This window comes from Diaporthe citri, assembly GCF_014595645.1.
Source record: "Diaporthe citri strain NFHF-8-4 chromosome Unknown scaffold_11, whole genome shotgun sequence".
Classification (NCBI taxonomy): domain Eukaryota; kingdom Fungi; phylum Ascomycota; class Sordariomycetes; order Diaporthales; family Diaporthaceae; genus Diaporthe; species Diaporthe citri.
In genome coordinates, this window is record NW_025064856.1 from 1,648,334 (window position 1) to 1,664,530 (window position 16,197).

At 53.4% G+C, this 16,197-nt stretch overlaps 4 protein-coding genes across 4 annotated transcripts; all 4 read right to left on the minus strand.

Annotated features, from left to right (window-relative positions):
- Window positions 1-777: 777 nt before the first annotated feature.
- INS49_004266 (uncharacterized protein) lies at window positions 778-2,081 on the minus strand (the record flags this gene model as incomplete). Its single annotated transcript, XM_043165056.1, has 3 exons — window positions 778-1,474; window positions 1,538-1,775; window positions 1,844-2,081. 3 exons carry the CDS (start codon window positions 2,079-2,081, stop codon window positions 778-780), a joined length of 1,173 nt encoding a protein of 390 aa, XP_043018706.1.
- Window positions 2,082-5,214: 3,133 nt separating this feature from the next.
- On the minus strand, window positions 5,215-6,303 carry INS49_004267 (uncharacterized protein; the record flags this gene model as incomplete). The annotated part of the gene is made up of 2 exons (XM_043165057.1): window positions 5,215-5,410; window positions 5,504-6,303. 2 exons carry the CDS (start codon window positions 6,301-6,303, stop codon window positions 5,215-5,217), a joined length of 996 nt encoding a protein of 331 aa, XP_043018707.1.
- Window positions 6,304-8,093: 1,790 nt separating this feature from the next.
- INS49_004268 (uncharacterized protein) lies at window positions 8,094-9,175 on the minus strand (the record flags this gene model as incomplete). Its single annotated transcript, XM_043165058.1, has 3 exons — window positions 8,094-8,219; window positions 8,281-8,429; window positions 8,476-9,175. 3 exons carry the CDS (start codon window positions 9,173-9,175, stop codon window positions 8,094-8,096), a joined length of 975 nt encoding a protein of 324 aa, XP_043018708.1.
- Window positions 9,176-10,635: 1,460 nt separating this feature from the next.
- On the minus strand, window positions 10,636-14,837 carry INS49_004269 (uncharacterized protein; the record flags this gene model as incomplete). Its single annotated transcript, XM_043165059.1, has 2 exons — window positions 10,636-14,751; window positions 14,823-14,837. The coding sequence occupies 2 exons, from the start codon at window positions 14,835-14,837 to the stop codon at window positions 10,636-10,638; spliced, it is 4,131 nt and encodes a 1,376-aa protein (XP_043018709.1).
- Window positions 14,838-16,197: the final 1,360 nt, after the last annotated feature.

Genomic DNA, 16,197 nt, shown 5'->3' on the forward strand with positions numbered 1-16,197 from the left:
ACCGCGGTGATTGGTCACATTTTGCAGGAACCACTGCCTAGCTGGTTAGAACAACCTTGAAGCTGAAAACCTCCCTTTGGAAAACTGTTTGAGAATGTTCTGGCGATCAAACAGAGGCAAAATCGATTAAGCTTATTCCTCATGTTTGGTCGCTGGTGGATGTCCGTTAACTTGATGGATGCAACTCGCGGGTTATATCGTGAGGCTCTTTGGAGGAATAAACTTGAAGTTGCCGAGAGTTAAAAGTTTGTCCGAAAAGCCTCATGAAACTCCGGGTCGCCTGTGATCATTGATCCAGAGGAGACATATAATCGCCTGCAGTCCTCTGGGCAGTTCCTGGTAGTCGGAAACTCCACTGGCGATTTTGTCTTCTCCATTTTGAACATTTCATGTGTCTTTCTTCAGTCGAGGCCTCCTAATTCCGTTGGATGGATGTGCACAACCGCGGAGATCCCTTCCCGACGTGTCCCAAGGCGAACATAAGAAAACAACATCGAGATATCACCTGCGGTAACGAAAGAATACAGTATGGCTGTCAACTCGAACACGGCTCGTCTCAGAACGATGTCACCATTCAACGCAAGAAGACCTGGATGCGCGAAAACAACAATTAGCGAGTGAATATCCTAAGCACACACACACACATTGTCGATAAGTCGTCAGCCTGACACACAAGGACTCGACCCGCAATCGTCCCTGTCTATGCTTGATCATACAATCCATCCCTTTTGAACGAACAAAAGGGGCCCCTGGATCAGCTGCAATTAGTGTTCGTATCTAGTTATCCTCGTCCTCGTCGTCAGCAGCGGCATTGCCTCCCGCAGCGTTTCCTCCCGCCCCGTTCGTCTTCCCCTTGCCAGCAGCTCCCTTCGTGGTCGTGGCCGCGTCGTCATCAGCCGCGGCAGCGTTGCCTGCACCCTTGGTACCAGCGCCGGCCCCCTTCGTGCTGGCATTTCCTGTCTTTGCGGCAGCGGTGTCGGCGCCTCCCTTGGCGCTCGAGGCGTCCGCCGCCGTCGACGCGTTTCCGGCGCCCTTGGCCGCGGCGCCGCCCTTCGATGCTGCGTTTCCTCCGGCTGCGTTTCCGCCGGCCGCGGTGCCTTTTCCTTTGCCAGTGGTCGTGGCGCCGCTTCCCTTGGCCGCGGCATTTCCGGTTGTGGCATCAGCGGCATCTGTGCCGCCTTTCTGCGCCGCAGTTCCGGCGCCGGCGGCCGTGCCCTTGCCCTTTCCGGTCGTGGCGGCGTTGCTTCCCTTGGCAGCAGTGTTCCCTGTGCCAGTGGCACCGCCCTTGTTTGTCGCGGTGCCCGCGTTGGCATTCGTGTCGGCCCCGGTATCGGCTCCGGTGCCACCGGCCATGAGCTGCTTCAGGCTCTGGGTTCCGGTGGTCGGGTCGAACTTCTTTGCCTGCTGGTCCGACCCGGTGTTCTGCAACGCGCTGTTGGACAGCTGCGTGATGCTGGGCAGGATGTTGGCGTTCCTGCGGTCAGTCGTTAGCATGGTGTGTCTTGGTGTGTGAGGCATCAGCATGCGAGGCACGTACCTTGCCGACTCAACCTTTGACAGTTGCTTCATGACGTTCGCCATGGATGGGTTCCTCATCATCGACTGCAGACCGTCCAAAACAATGGGGGTGTTGTCGACGATCTTCTGGTTCGCCTGCCTCGCGTCCCTGCCGGCGGCGTCGTCCAGGACCGCGCGATGTTGGTCCTCGTCCTCCTCAGCGACGAAGGCCTTGCGCGCCATGGTACGGATCTGGTTTGGGTCGGTCGTGGTACCCACTAACAGGCAATGCGCGATAAGCATATGCCCAATATTTGAGCCATCGGGATGGGGAATATCTACTCACTTCCGTTGAGGGACGACGACACGACAGCGACGTCACCAGCAAACGCGTTGGCTGCTTGCGGCACACTTTCGCCATTCCCACCTCCCCCTAGTGCCTTCGCCGCGGCGGAGAACGGGTTCGGAGCCGCGCGCGCATCGATGTCCCTGGCACTCAGCGAATCCTCGGCCAGGGTGACTGGCAGGGCCGTCACTGCGATGCTCTGCAGCGCGGCCGAGGCCAAAATGAGAGAGGCCTTCATGGCAACGAAGGTAAGTAAAAGTAAGATTAAAATTTGATAATTTGAGAGATTACATAAATGAGGGTCGAATTAGAATCTCAAGGCTCCGGGCCTTTGTGCGAATCCACTTTGAGCGAGAACGGGTACGAAGAGAAGGAAAGAATATGCCCGATTCAACTCGTGATGGGTCTGGGGAAGAAGGCGATGTGATTAAGACTCGGACCGTCTGACGAGTCCAGTCCTCCGTCCTGAGGCACAACGTCGTGACTATTACCGGATAGTATCGTCCAATTGTCGAACGGTTTAGCCTTGAAACCCAAACGTGTAGGCTAAAGCGCCGCGAGGGGCCCCAGACGCCTCCTCTGAGCTTCGGCCGAATGTTTCAAGATCGGATGTAAATATCAGGCCAGGCCGATTCAAAATCACAAACCCTGCCCCGTCTCATCTCTGAATCCGAGCGTGCTCGAATCCTCCGGACGATCACCCGACAGCATAATCATCACAGTCCCCTCGCGGTTAGAGGTTTTGTAGGGCTGGCCGTACTGATACTAGCCCGCCCTTCGGACGGGACGCGCCAAGAACCAAGCAGGTTGGCAATAGCTTGTACCGCCAAGCCCGCCCTTTGACCTTCTGGGAATGCTTGGGCCGGCGCATGACGTGCGGGTATTGTCTTCGCCTTATGCACGGACACACACCTCTGATGCATACTCTAATTGGGCTAGGTAAGTAACGTCGTTTGAACGGTGGCCTGCTGACAAGGTGAACAGCGGTACTTCTATCCAGGGCCCACCAATCGCTATACAATGAGCCATGGACCACCTGCGACGAGCGAGTAGCCAGTGATATGCCATGAGCGCATCCCAGCCGTTTCGGTATCGAAATAACGTTTATTAACCCCGGCGGTCGAGGTGCGGCTGCCTCGCCCAGCCGTGGACTGTTACGGGTTGGACCATCTTGCGACGACGTTCATCCTGCCAAGCCGTTGGAAACCTAACTCCAAGACGCGGACGCATATTGGCCGAATGATGAGATTTGAGACTACATTTCCTTCAGTTCAGCACACATCACAAGCGAGTGGACAGTGCATGCCGGTCGAAGACATCCGTGGGTCTAATTTTAAGATCGCACAACGGCACCAAGGTTTGCAAGAATTCATTCAATCTCGTCATGTCAGACCCCATGGAGAAAATGGTTATTTTGTCTATGCCCAAATGGAATCCGGTGAACATTGCCCCCCAACACTCAGGTTTAGGATTGCCTTGCGGATCAGTCGAGTTTCGCCCAATCGCGACGTCCCAAGGGGTGTCGATGTACACGTAGCCTGCCATCGCCTCACCGCAAACCTCGTCCAGCCACCTAGGTATTGGCCATGTTGAACAGGCCGGCACTGATGGAAAAACTGAATAGCCGATCGTAATTACAAATGTAAATCTGAGTGCTGGGCTAATTCAGTAGGTATGGCCACACCCATCCGGTGTTGTTAGGGATCGTCCCGTTCAACTGTTGACGGTGCTCTTGAGGAAACTTCCGTTCACGAGCTCATCGATGTAGCCTGGCATGACCACTTCGGACGTCTTGCTACAGTATAACCACCGTTCTGGGATTCCATTGAAATCGTTCGTGGCCCCGTTGTAATCCGTGGGGAATTGAAATGGCCTCAGCCCATCCACGGGAGAAGGTGGTGGCAGAGCAAGCGACCGGGCCGAGCGTCTTGTCTCGGGTATGCTCACCTGGGCGAGCTTGGCAGACACGCGAGCCGCACAAATGATTGGAAATAATAGTTGCAGGGGGTTGCATGATGTAAGCAGGGACGGTTGACAACTGCGAAGACTGAGGTTCTCGTCTTGATATCGGGATTGTTTGCTGCTGTGCTGTGGCTCTTTGGGTGAAAGATAGCGCCGGCATTGAGAATCTACTTCTGGAGATGACGCAAGTTCATTCCCGAAGGCGAAGTAATATCTTGCCCTCTACGCTCTGAATCATCACGAAGCCTTCAGACTAGTAGCGACACTCATCTGAGACTGTGACTCTGTGGCTCAAGGCTCGAGGCTGCTGCAACCTTTGTAAGTCTCGCTACACGCCATCTCGTGTAGCTATTCGGTAAGATCACCTGGCGACCGGAGAGGAGCTCTTAGCACTGCCGTTCCAGTGACAAAGCCTATCAAATGATTCACGCAAAGAGGGGTAAACATGGTACTGTAATTCCGCCCTGTGCCCGCCACACACCCGCTTTTTGCAAAAGGTGACCAGCCGCAAACCGCGATGAAATTAGTTCACACCTCGTGGTTTTCTCTGCCTTCCGATAACTAGAATACTTGAGTATCCCGTTAATAGCCGCTGTTCTCATCACCGTTGTGATCTTGATGCATTTGTCTACCACGTCTGGTCCATATCAAAATGACAACTTGTTGACATTCCTCAATAATTAGTTGACATATGCCCCGTCTGGGCTCATCGCTAGTTTGACGCTATATAGATCCAATTTTAGCCCACATATCCTTCTGCGCACAGTTTGATCCGTTGTTCATGATGGGATGACTAGACTGGCCGTTTGGTCGTAGTTCCATCTTAAATTTGGTGCAAGGGAGAACGCTAGTCAGGAACCGGGAAGTTATGAGATGCTGTGTTTGGGCAGCTGTTCCCGTGGGGAACCGCAGGTACCTGCCCATGGTTGACACAGCTTGGCTTGGCCGCCAAGTGTGGTAGCAGATTTGTCTCCGCCGATGCCCGGACATCCCCAAAGAAGCCTTCCACTGTGGATTTGTCAGTTGTCAACCTCATTCGATAGATTTGTCATGTTCACATCTGGGCGGGATGTACCCAGCGAGCCAAGAATACTATCTTGCACATGGGGTGTGGAGAAAGCGAACGAGAGCTTAGCACCGCAACGTTCTCCACCTTCTACAGTACACAAGGCGTACATAGGCCCAAGAAGTCCTCAGTTTGGCTGCGGAAAATTCCTACGGCCAGCCTCCGTTTGCATTCTGAAAGCAGAAACCATGTTTACAGTGATTAAATGAGGAACGGTTGGTTCGGTGAGCGCCGTAAACGAATCTCTGCCGTCACGAAGTTTGATGCGACTTGAGCATTGAATTGTTCATTGTTTCCACAGATCCCTCGCAATTCGTGTCGACTGCATGGACTTACTCATGCCCTAGATCTTGTATGACATGCTCACGGCGCGCCCTCGAGTTCCCAGTCCTCCTCGTCTTCCAGCAATAGACTTTGTGCAACCCATAGCCACAGAAGTACTGCATTGTCGCCTCGTGTGCATCGGTCGGGCCAAGTCGTCACCAAACAAGAGCCCCTGCGCACTACTCGCACCGCTCGGCAAGCCCTGCTCCCGACGACTGATACGTGTCAGTGGTACGACACGAAAGCCTTCAATAATGTATGATGGAAGTTTCAAAAGCACAACAATGAAAAGAAAGGTGTATACATACGGGCTGCTTCCCGACTGTGCACTCGGTTCCGGCTCAGGCTGGGCGACACCGAAGCTCCGGCTTCGATGATGGGAAGCCCATTCGCGTGCCGCTGCGTAGACTATCGGGGGGTAGGAATACGTCAAAACGCCTCTACTCAGTTCCAAGGCAGCGTCCTCGATCAGGTCCGCATGATGAGGTTTCCAGGTGTCTCCTGCCTCGGGCAAAGACGTCAACAGCATGAAATTCTCAATCTCCCTGAGGGTGCGCTCGGATTCTTCGCGAAGTCTGTCCCTCAGCGCCCTGGCGCGACTAGCGGCTTCCTCGTCGTAGAGAAGCACGGCGAGTTTCTGGACCGTCTCTACATAGTCGTCCATGTGGCAGACGTTGTTCCGTCTGCCGTGAAAATGATGTAAGAAGTTCCGCAGGCCGATGAGGCGATTCAACCTGCTGGTGACCTGCCAGTGTCGAGTGTGTCGAAAGTTGAAGACATTGCTTGGCAGCCGATCAAGCAGCGTCGTCAGCCTCTCTCGACCGAAATCGATGTCTGACCGGTAGCCGATCCAGCGACGGCATTGGTCTGGTCGACGGGCGCGCATCCAACCCCACAGACAGTGCTTTGCCAGGGTTTCTGTGCTAGAGAGTATGTCGAAGAGTATGTCGTGATCGATGTAGACTGTGTAGGCAGAACCTCTGATCCAGGCTTTGTCTGTCAGCCGTGTTTGTACGGCGATGGCCTTCTGAGTGACGAGGTCATCCCACTCCGTCTGCGACATGATTCGGAGTGTGTTCGCCGGCTGGACGTCCTCGAGCTCCTCCATCTCCTCAGAACAGTCTTCGTCGTACGATCGGTCTGTGCAATAATTCCAACTGGATGCCTCGGCCGGCTTCTGTGCATGGGTCGGTGGGAGGCGACGGCAGCTTCTCGTCCTGGAGGAAATTGCATCTCTTTGGCGTGAGGCAGCGGTGGTTCTGAGGTAGCCAAACCTAATCGCGTCTAATTTTCCGTCTGTGTAGACACAACTCTTCCCGTTGACTTTGAGGTATTTAGGCGGCGTGGTGGGCGGGCTTGGTGACCAATCATTGCTCGGCGAGGTGCTTCTGGAACTGGAAGCTGACGACGGCAAACTTCGGAGACGGGATGTCATGGTTGGCCGAGCGTAGGAAGGAAGTGTATGCTCGAGTATGGTTGAGCAATTGCGGCTGGGGGTCAAAGACAGCCTTGACATTGTTTGCCTTGGGACTCGTCTTGTAATCTGAGCCAGTTCCAATCGAAGCTCATGGTTCTCTTTCTCGAGAGTCTTGATTCTGTCCTCAGCTAAGGACAGCTGGTATGCGATTGGATGAATGAGTTTCATCGTCTCTGTGAGGGACGCAGATCTTTTGAGAGTGGCAAGTGTTTGCATACGATTGTGGTAGCGCTCTCCAGATGGACTGAATGAGATCAGGATTTCGAAGGAATAAGGAAGACCAGATGTCTTGGAAGAATGGGAAAGTGACTTTTATGAAGACAGAGCTTCAGAAGAATTATTGGGCCCATGTCTTGTTCAGTTACATTTACTTAGACTGAAACCACCCCAGTAAGTGATTTGGTGAGAAGTTATCAAGTGAATTGGGAGGGGATGGTGGGTGAGGTAAGTGGCCTAGAATCATTGGGTACTTCACATCGACCCTCACCCATATGTTAAACAGAAACCAATCTTTTGCAAATAGTTGGGCCTGACTTGCTTGCTGTGCAGCTCGACGTTGCTGGCATGACTGGACTAGCCACTCCCTGACACTAAAAGTCTTTTGTGCAAATGATAGCCAAATGCCGGTTTGCACAAGGTTGAAAAGTCAAATTCTAACTCTTGCACAGCAGAATTTACTGTGACTGCCCGCAATTTACTCTGTTCTGTGTCCTATACTGACAATCGTTATCAGCCCAATTGAATAGGGGATATGTAAAAAGTCCATAATTAAATTTGAAGTGAACACTTGACAGGTATAGCCTGACAAGTGAAGTCTAAAAAGTGAAACCACAAACAATTGTAGAATGATCACTGATCAGCAGCCTCACCACTACTGATTACATAAGGCTAAGGTCATGAGGGCAGTATCATTCCAGTAGCTCGGCACGAATGCTGTTCTGTATCTGTCGAAGTAAAGTGCACAAAGAGGGATAATAATCATAGATGGACTGGATGCATATTGCTTAAGAAGCATATGTGTACAGACTAAAAACGAGACCACATAATTATATGTGGACAATGTCAGAGCATCTACGTCCAGTCCACTGCATCATGAGTGCCCAAGGACAGATAGACTGAATCTACCTACAAGAGTGATCTGTCCTCAGCTCAGCCACCGACGCAAAAGCTTGCCCGGCGTGTTGAGTCCCTTACATGGGCTTGCTGTCCACGGACCGACAGAATGCGAGGGCCAGTTGTAGACGCACTCCTCCATTGGCCCTGGTGGATCTTCCCAGTGACGCGGCCTCTCTGATCTTCCGAGCCAGGTGGAATTGCCCCTCCGTGACCGGCATTCTCCAGCATCTTCACACGTTGGCCAGGCTCTGTTGGACGTCTGGCTTGCAGTCCCAGCTCATGTAGCCTTCCGAGTCTTTCTCCTCCTATTCCTCCATGGCCCCGATAATCGCTGGCGAGTACTGGCGGCGAACACGGTCGTCGTCGCCTTCACAAAGCCTCATAAGGGCCCTCTTGAACAGTTCAACGTGATGAGGTTGCCATGGGTACTCCTCCGCAAAAGGCAGGGCCGTCAGAAGCCACACCGCACACCGTCTCTATCTCTCGAGCCACCCCTTCAGCCTTTGTGCGGAGCCTGTGCCTGAGACTCCTGGCACTTAAAGTTGTTTCTTCGTCGTAGAGGAGGAAACCAAGCCTCTGAACATCGTACAGATGCTTGTCGACGTGTGCCATCCTGAATCCGTGGCCGTTGAAGTGGTGGACTTTGTTTCTCAGTATGATCAACTCCTCGATAACATGCATGACCACATGCGACGTCGTCCACCGGTAATTGTAAAAATTCCGCATCGCCAAAGGTCAGCAAGTTCAGTCTGTCCCGACCAAGGTCCATGTCGGACAAGTAATGGATCCCGTACCATTCGCATTCTCTCGGACGGTTGGTACGGAGCCACCTCCAAAGACATCGCTTTGCCAACCTCTCGGCTTTCCACAGAATGTCGAATAGCTCATCATGGTCTATGACGACGATGTTGGCGGGCTCCCACGCCCAGCCATCGAGACGCAACTGCGTTCGTAGTGCGATGCCCTTCCGCTCGATTCCGTCATCAAATTCCGCCTGTGAGATGATCTGCGTCGACTTCGCTGGTTGAGAGCATTCCTCGCTGACGGCTTTAGGCTCCACATAGCAAGAGAAGTCCCAAGGCTCTGGCTCTGCAAATGCGGGATGGCAAACCCCGGAACGTTCCTCTCTGCGGCGCTCGAAGTGGCCGAACTTGTTGATTGCAGACTTGGTAGACACGAGATAGCCGAAGCTCATCATTGTGAGCTCGCCGTTGCGGTAGACGTATGACTTTCCATCAACGACGACAATCCTTGATCCATTGGCGGTGCTGTTGGCGGAGGGGGATGACGGAACAGTGCGTGTTGTGGACACTGGCTTCGGTGATTCCCGGACGCGGGATGCTCTCGTTGAGCGAGCAAAGGACGGTGACTCTTGTTTCAAAGACATACGACTTCGAAAACGTACATACATTAGCACATGTAAAAGATACATGTGCTGCTTGGCGACTGTCTCTGACCCCAGTCTCCTGCTTACCTCCTGTCTTCGCTGCCACGAGCACGGCTCCTCAGAAGTGGCGTATGCCTGTTCACCGTTGGCTGATTCTTCGCTTGGGGTGTGAGCAGGCTTAGTGCTAGCCTCAGCTCATCATTTTCAGCCTCCAGCTGCTTGATGCGGGCCCGTGCAACTCTCAGCTGGTGCTCTGTTGTTTGGATAATCTTTTGTGTCGGTGGCTTCAAGTTTGGTGGGTAGATAAGATAGGCAAGCCCCGTCTATACAAGAAAATTTTGAGGGCCTAAGAGGACACAAGGTTTGTTGTGTCGGACGAAGAACTTGTGGTTGAAGTTCTGAAGGAAGAACCACAGAGATGCTCAGCTGAGCGCGGCGAGGTGCGGTTATATAAATGAGATTTCGCAAAGTGACTCCATCATCCACCGAATAAGTATTTCACATGATTTTATAGACTTCACTTTTCAAACTTTTGAAAAAGACCCTAGCTGGCCTCTATGAGTGGCGTGATGACCAAACAGAAAGGTGAACATGTGAGAGAGGAGAGAATAATTAACAGTGGACAAGAAAGTGAATTCTATGTCACAGGAATTCGGCATGCCGGGAACAGTCTTTTAAGTGATACTTTAAATGAACCAACTTAGCATGTATAGCTCCAGAGGTCGTGAGGGAATCCCTATCCACATTACGACTTGCTGACCCCGGCCTCTCCTCAACTCAGGCCGTGAGAGACCTTGAAAGCAGGTTGATTCATACCACACAATCGCTTGTGTCATTATGCGACTGATTGAATCGTACATTCAGTCATGCTAGCCTTGGAATGACTGTCCAATTGACTGACTGTGCGGTGGAAGGGCGTCGTGCCCAGGTATTCCACTATGAATGGCCCTGTTGGTGAATGCACATGCCGGCTCAACACTCCTAATTGCTGTGAGCTGGAGCCACACCTAAAATATGTGGGAGGTCTCATGAGATTCGCATACCTAGGTAGGTAGAAGAATTTGAAGGTTAATATTAGGGTGGGCTCGTTTCCTTGAGAAGTGTTGGGACACATAGTTACAATGCCCACGTAGTCAATATAGAATGGATAAGGTGTTAAGTGGTGTCAGGTTAATTCGTAAGATGCTATATCTGATCTAGCTTGAATATGAAGGAGAACGTTGTGCGTTTGACATGATCTAAAAGTACAATACTATAACAATGGCTAGACGCTATGCTCTTAGATGCACACGTTGCATAACATTGGGATTCCTCACCTAGCCTGTAACACCACGATGCAATGTTTGAGGGGAAATTGCAGCATGAAAGCACTTCTTATGTGCCTCGACAAGGCTCTGGCTGAGGTCCTTTGCGCACTCACTTTCTCCACGCCACGGCCATTCCGCCTGTAATCTGAAGAGCTACAACGAGCATTGACGTGACGTTATCGAAGCCCCGAACCGGCTAGACGGCCTGTTGGCAGCACCAGGCCAGGCCCCAGCCCTTGACCACCGTAACTGCTCAGCAGGACGCAGCTTCACCTCCAGACCCGCCTCTCGAGTCGGGCTACCAGGGCGTAGATTCCCCTGATCGCCGGCCTCCCGGTTCAGGACCCTGACCAGCTTGAACACGAGCTCTGAGCGCATGGGGTCCTCGGCGAGGGGCGTCTTGGAGGCCAGGTCTCTGAAAGCCGCTGCGAGCACCCTGTCTAGGAGCCGGCGCAGGAACAAGACCTGGTCCGAGACGAGTTGGCCGCCAAGCGAGGTCTGTGGTCCGGTTCCGGGCACGTCCGCCATGATGAACATTGGCAGCCACTGATCCATCTCGAGGACTGCTCCGCGCGGGACGAGCGGGCCGCCGAACAAGAGTGCCATTAGGGGTGTGACCGATGAAGACTCTCGAAGGTACATGGAGTTCCCATCGCTGGAGAGAGACAGGCTGTTGTAGGTGAAAAAGCTGGCAGCTGACACTAGTTCGTCATTGACTGATGATGGATGCATTCTGACATTATTCTCGGAAGACGTACGGAAGAGGTCCGGTCTAGTTTGCACAGCGAGGTTGGGGTACAGTCCAGCCACAAGCAGAGCCTTTACGAGTGCCTCGGAGCCCGAGTTGGCATTCATGTGTCGGCCGCCGTACTGGAGCGTTGTCTCGATGTTCTGGTTTTCGATGAGCCCGGCCTTGGTCAGAATGCCGACGATGTCACGTGCCGTCATGTCGATATTCTTGAACGCTCCGCGGCTCATAAAATTACTGCGAAACATATTGTATGCCTCCCGGCCGCCGCGAGCTGAGGCTTGGCGAGCCTCGCCAAAGGCTTCTAGAAGCATTATGTGGTCACTCTCGGACGGACCTGCCAACTTCTTTTTCATCTCGTCGACCGCAGATCTCTGATTAAGAGGACTCGTGATAAGCGGACGCTGATGTGCTGCAGCGCCGAGAGTGATCATTGGGTCCAAACATCTGAAGATGACCCCAAGTATTATCATCTTGCCCAATGTTGGATGGACGGGCAGAGACGCCAAAACACGGCCCAACGGTGTCAGCTCCTCTTTTTTAGTCAGAGCACCGAGGGATACGAGGTTTTGCATGGCAGTTTCAACAGCGGAGGGCGGAGGGGGCTCGATGGCTCCTGCGAGAAACTCGGCCACCGGCATTTTGATGGGATGCGTCTTGACGTCCAAACAAGTCTCCTGCAAGTCTGAGCGCAGTAGTTCCGGCAAGGCGCTAGTCCTCATGGACTCACGCCGAGACCTGGTGAACAGTGCATAGTAAACTCCATCTTGGACACGGCCGGCTCGTCCCGCTCGCTGCTTGGCATTGGACTTGCTGATCCAGGTGCACTGGAGTTGGGTGATGCGTCTCGTCTGGTCGTAACGCTTCTCGCGGCACTTGCCGGTGTCGACGACAAACTGCACATCCGGAATTGTCACAGATGTCTCGGCAATGTTGGTGCTGAGGATAATTTTCCTGCAGCGTTCTGGGACCGGGTCAAATACCCTCTTCTGACTGTCCTGTATGGAGGAGTGCAGCATGATGATCTGGAACCGTTGTGGGTCGTTGAAATCGACGTCGAGGGGGGATTGGGCGCGCAGCAGCTCGTCCACATCTTTTATTTCGTCCCAGCCAGGGAGGAACACGAGGATGGCACCACTCTCAGAAGTCTTGGTAATATGGGCAACTGCTGTGGCTGCCAGGCCCAATGGTACCAGTCCGTCGTCCTTGTCGTGTGAGTGAAAGATATCTTCAAGTCCAGCAGTGACGGCTTGGCTCTTCCAGTCGATGACGGAGTCAGGGTAGGTGTCTGCGTTTGCGAGAGAACTGCCCACGTCGATTTTCTCTGCCTTGAGGTACTCGACCGTTTTTTTATCCGTACGCAACAGTTTGAGGTTCTGCTGGTCATGCGTATCTTTCATCGCCCCAAGAACCTCATCCAGGTAATACTCTTGGACTGGAAAGGTCCGACCCGGCACGTTCAATGTGGGACAGTCAGTCGAGTCGGCAGATGGCAGACTGTTTCTGAAGTATGCTGCGAACTGCCCTGCGTCTATTGTCGCACTCATCAGAACAACGCGCGGCAGCTTCTTGCCCTGTGCGGCACGGGCTGCCATTGTGTACTTGAGTGTGGTCAAGAGGAAGTCATTGATGAGGTCTCTCTCGTGGACTTCGTCGATGACTAGGTGGGAAATATGGTCGAACACGTCGTCTGGGGCATGCTGAAGCTGCTGGAGTAGGATTCCGGCTGTGCAGTAGAGTATGCTTCCGCCAGGGTTTGGCAGCTTCGCATCAAACCGCACATGGTAGCCGACGGTCTCCTGAAGCTGTTCGGCCCGCTCACCCGCCACCCTCCGAGCCACCGATGTCGCCGCAATGCGACGAGGCTGTGTGCAAATGACATTACAAGAGGCGCCGGTACCGCTCTCGATGGCCTGATCAAGGAGGATCTGAGGAACTTGGGTGGTTTTGCCGCTTCCAGTCGCTCCAATGACCACGCAGTAGACATTGTCGTGCACAATCTGCCTGACGCGAGAAGCGTATTGGGCCATTGGCAGTTCTGACCGTGTCTGGCGTAGATGTTCCAGGTCACCACGCGTCTTGTATTCGTCCATCTTCTCCTTTAGTCGAAATGACTTCATCGCAATCTGTTCTTGTGTGAGAGCGTGTTTGGGTCGAGTGTGTCGGGCGGGTTCATTCCTGAACTGAACTGGATGGACGCGTGGCAATGGCTCGTGCGGCCATCCCAAAGCCTGTATTGCATTCAATTCTTGCAGGACTTCGGGGTTCAGGACTACCTCCGTTGGCCTGGGCTTTCCGAGGTACTTGCCGTTCCCCGCTTGTAAAGCCTTGCTGAAGTTGTCGAAAAGATGTGGCTTCGTCTTGAGGACCGATAGTGCTCCGACTAGTTTCGCAATCTTCACCGCATGGTCCTTACTTCTTGTTCTGACCTTGACCTTTGGGTCCACTTGCAGGTCGGGGCGTCCAAAAACCGGCGTGCCCACCCACATCTCCCCGAGCCGTTGTAACGACACGTTGAATGCGCCCAAGTGTTCACCTTGATCACGGCAGTAAATGAAAAAGCCAGGGGCATTGCGGGTGCTGAGGGAATGAGGGTCCCTCACGACGACGGTATCTGCCCCTCTCCTGAGATGGTACAGCTCAGCCTGGTTCTTGAACTCAAGAGCCGCAGCCGCCTCGGCATGAGCTACAGAGCCCACGACATTGATTGCCACGTTGATGCCGTGTTGAGGCATGTCGATGGCAATGCTGAAGAGACCACGGCGTTCACGAATCGAGACACTGGGGACGCAGCGATAACGCGCGGCGTAGTTGTAAATATCCATCATGCCCTCCTTCTCGTCCTCAAACTCTTCTTTAGATTGCGAGCCAGCGAAAGTCAGCACATCCATATCACGCATCTTAGCCAGCGCATGCAGACCCGCAGCACGCTTGGCTCGTTCTGGACTGCAGCCATCACCAGCGGCAACCACACTGTCGTTGCCCGGAAGGTTGATAATAATGTCAGTTCGGGAGAATTTCTTGCCAGAACCTGAAAGCATCGACTGGGCTGGTTGCACCGAGTGAGTTCCGCCAAGAGCTTGGACGGCTGTGGCGACAGCTTTCCAGGGCATCCGGAAGTAGCCTGAAGGCATCGAGGACAGGTCGTCTTGCGTTGGCAGCCGTACCGTCCGCCGCAGATTCGTCATGCTGAACTCCAGTTCACTCTCCCTCAAGTCGTTGAGTGTATCTTCACGGTCCTCCTGCAGCCGTGAGCCCCCATTGCGCTGGGCACTGCCATCATATTCATTGCGTGCGGGTAAAGTTGACCCAAGCAGTGCCTTGAGTTTCCGTGGTGTATTTGACTTGCGGCGCTCCTTTTCGGCATACGACAAGGACCGTCCACGGTTCGACGGGGTAGAGAACGAGCTGATCGCATCGAATCGTTTCGAGTGGACGTAGTCGCGTCGAAGGGGGAGACGACGCAAAGATCCGAGTGCGCAAAACTGCGGGCTGCGCAACGTTAGCAATGCCCGGTTTGCCTGCAATTGAGTGGGATTGTCAGACAGAGTCAGTCGAGAATGATGCTGGAGGGCTGTCTTGAAATACTCACCATAGGCCACCTCATGTCTGTATGGCGGTCGACAGGAAGGACATCTTGCTGGACAGATACGCAATCAATGGAACAGGGCCAACTTACATTTTCTACCTGCGGTGCAAAGTAGGTTGGGGAAGGATCGTCTTGACTCCAATGCGATAGCGATAAGCCGTCTCCTTATCGATAAGAAGCTGAGCTTAGTCACAAGTGGCCTGGCCAGCTCGCTCCGCCCCGGGACGACGTACCTAGGCGCAAGTAGGTTGCTGAAGACATGGCAAGCTAGTAGACAATGCTGTACAAAGATTACACAAGCCATTTGAGCCCGTACTCCAGCCTAGTCATGTTGGTAACAGGGCAAGGGGTTGAAGGAAGGCAGAGTCGAGAAGAGTGGAGGTCACTCCAGCTCCATCCAGCATCAACAATGTCAGGCGCCTGCTGGACACACAACAATGGCCTCTGAGCCGCCAAGTCGATAGGAGCAATAAATGGGTTCCGAGCGGCTCCAAATGTAGACACATGTTTCAGATTCAGAGCTAAGTTCAGTTCCATCAAGCAGCGGCTTCACTTACCAGGTCACACGCTGCAGGCTGCGAGCCCTGTGATGCCGCGATGCATGCTTCACTTCACCCGTACTTGAAATACCGCCTACATCCGTCAGGAGCTTTGACATCTCTCCCTCGTCTTGCTTTCCATGCGCTGTCTCCAGCTTGAGAACTCGTGCGTGTTTATTCTTCAAGCCTTTGTCCTCGACCACCCTTTGCTTTTGAACTCGGCGTCGTGGTGCCGCACGATCGTCTTCAAGTCGTCCCTGTGGCGAGCTACGAGTTCGGCCAGCCGCTTCAAGTTCTTCTCTTCCGGCAGATCCTACTTCTGCGTGTAGCTTCCGCCTTTCAACAAAGCAAACCTCAGATGGTGACCTGGGTGGGCCAGAGTTAGAAATCAGAACAATTACGGCGATGTGGCAAACACTCAGTCCAGGAGCGATTGCTGCCACGGGAGAAGGACAAACTGCAAAAGCCGAAAGATGCCGTCGAGAAATGGATCGGATTCGGCTGATACCAAGGGACGTGCCCACTGTGGAGTAGAAGGTCTTGGGGAAGGAAAGCCGATGTGGATGTACGAGACAAGGAAAGTGGCAGAGACGGACAGTGCAAATCCCGATTGCCCGAAAGGAAAACGTGTCCGCTGAGTGCGAAGCTGGCCAAGCTGGCCAACTGCCCTCCCGGCCTACATCTCTTTCATGATTGTGAGGCCCAAGGAGCTACGGCAAACGTTTGAAAATGGAATCAAAAAGAGCTTGCGATCAATGCCACAAATTGCGGGCCAAGTGCACATACGTGCCTGGCGGCACCATGTGCGTTCGATGTACGCGTCTACAACGCACGTGTTC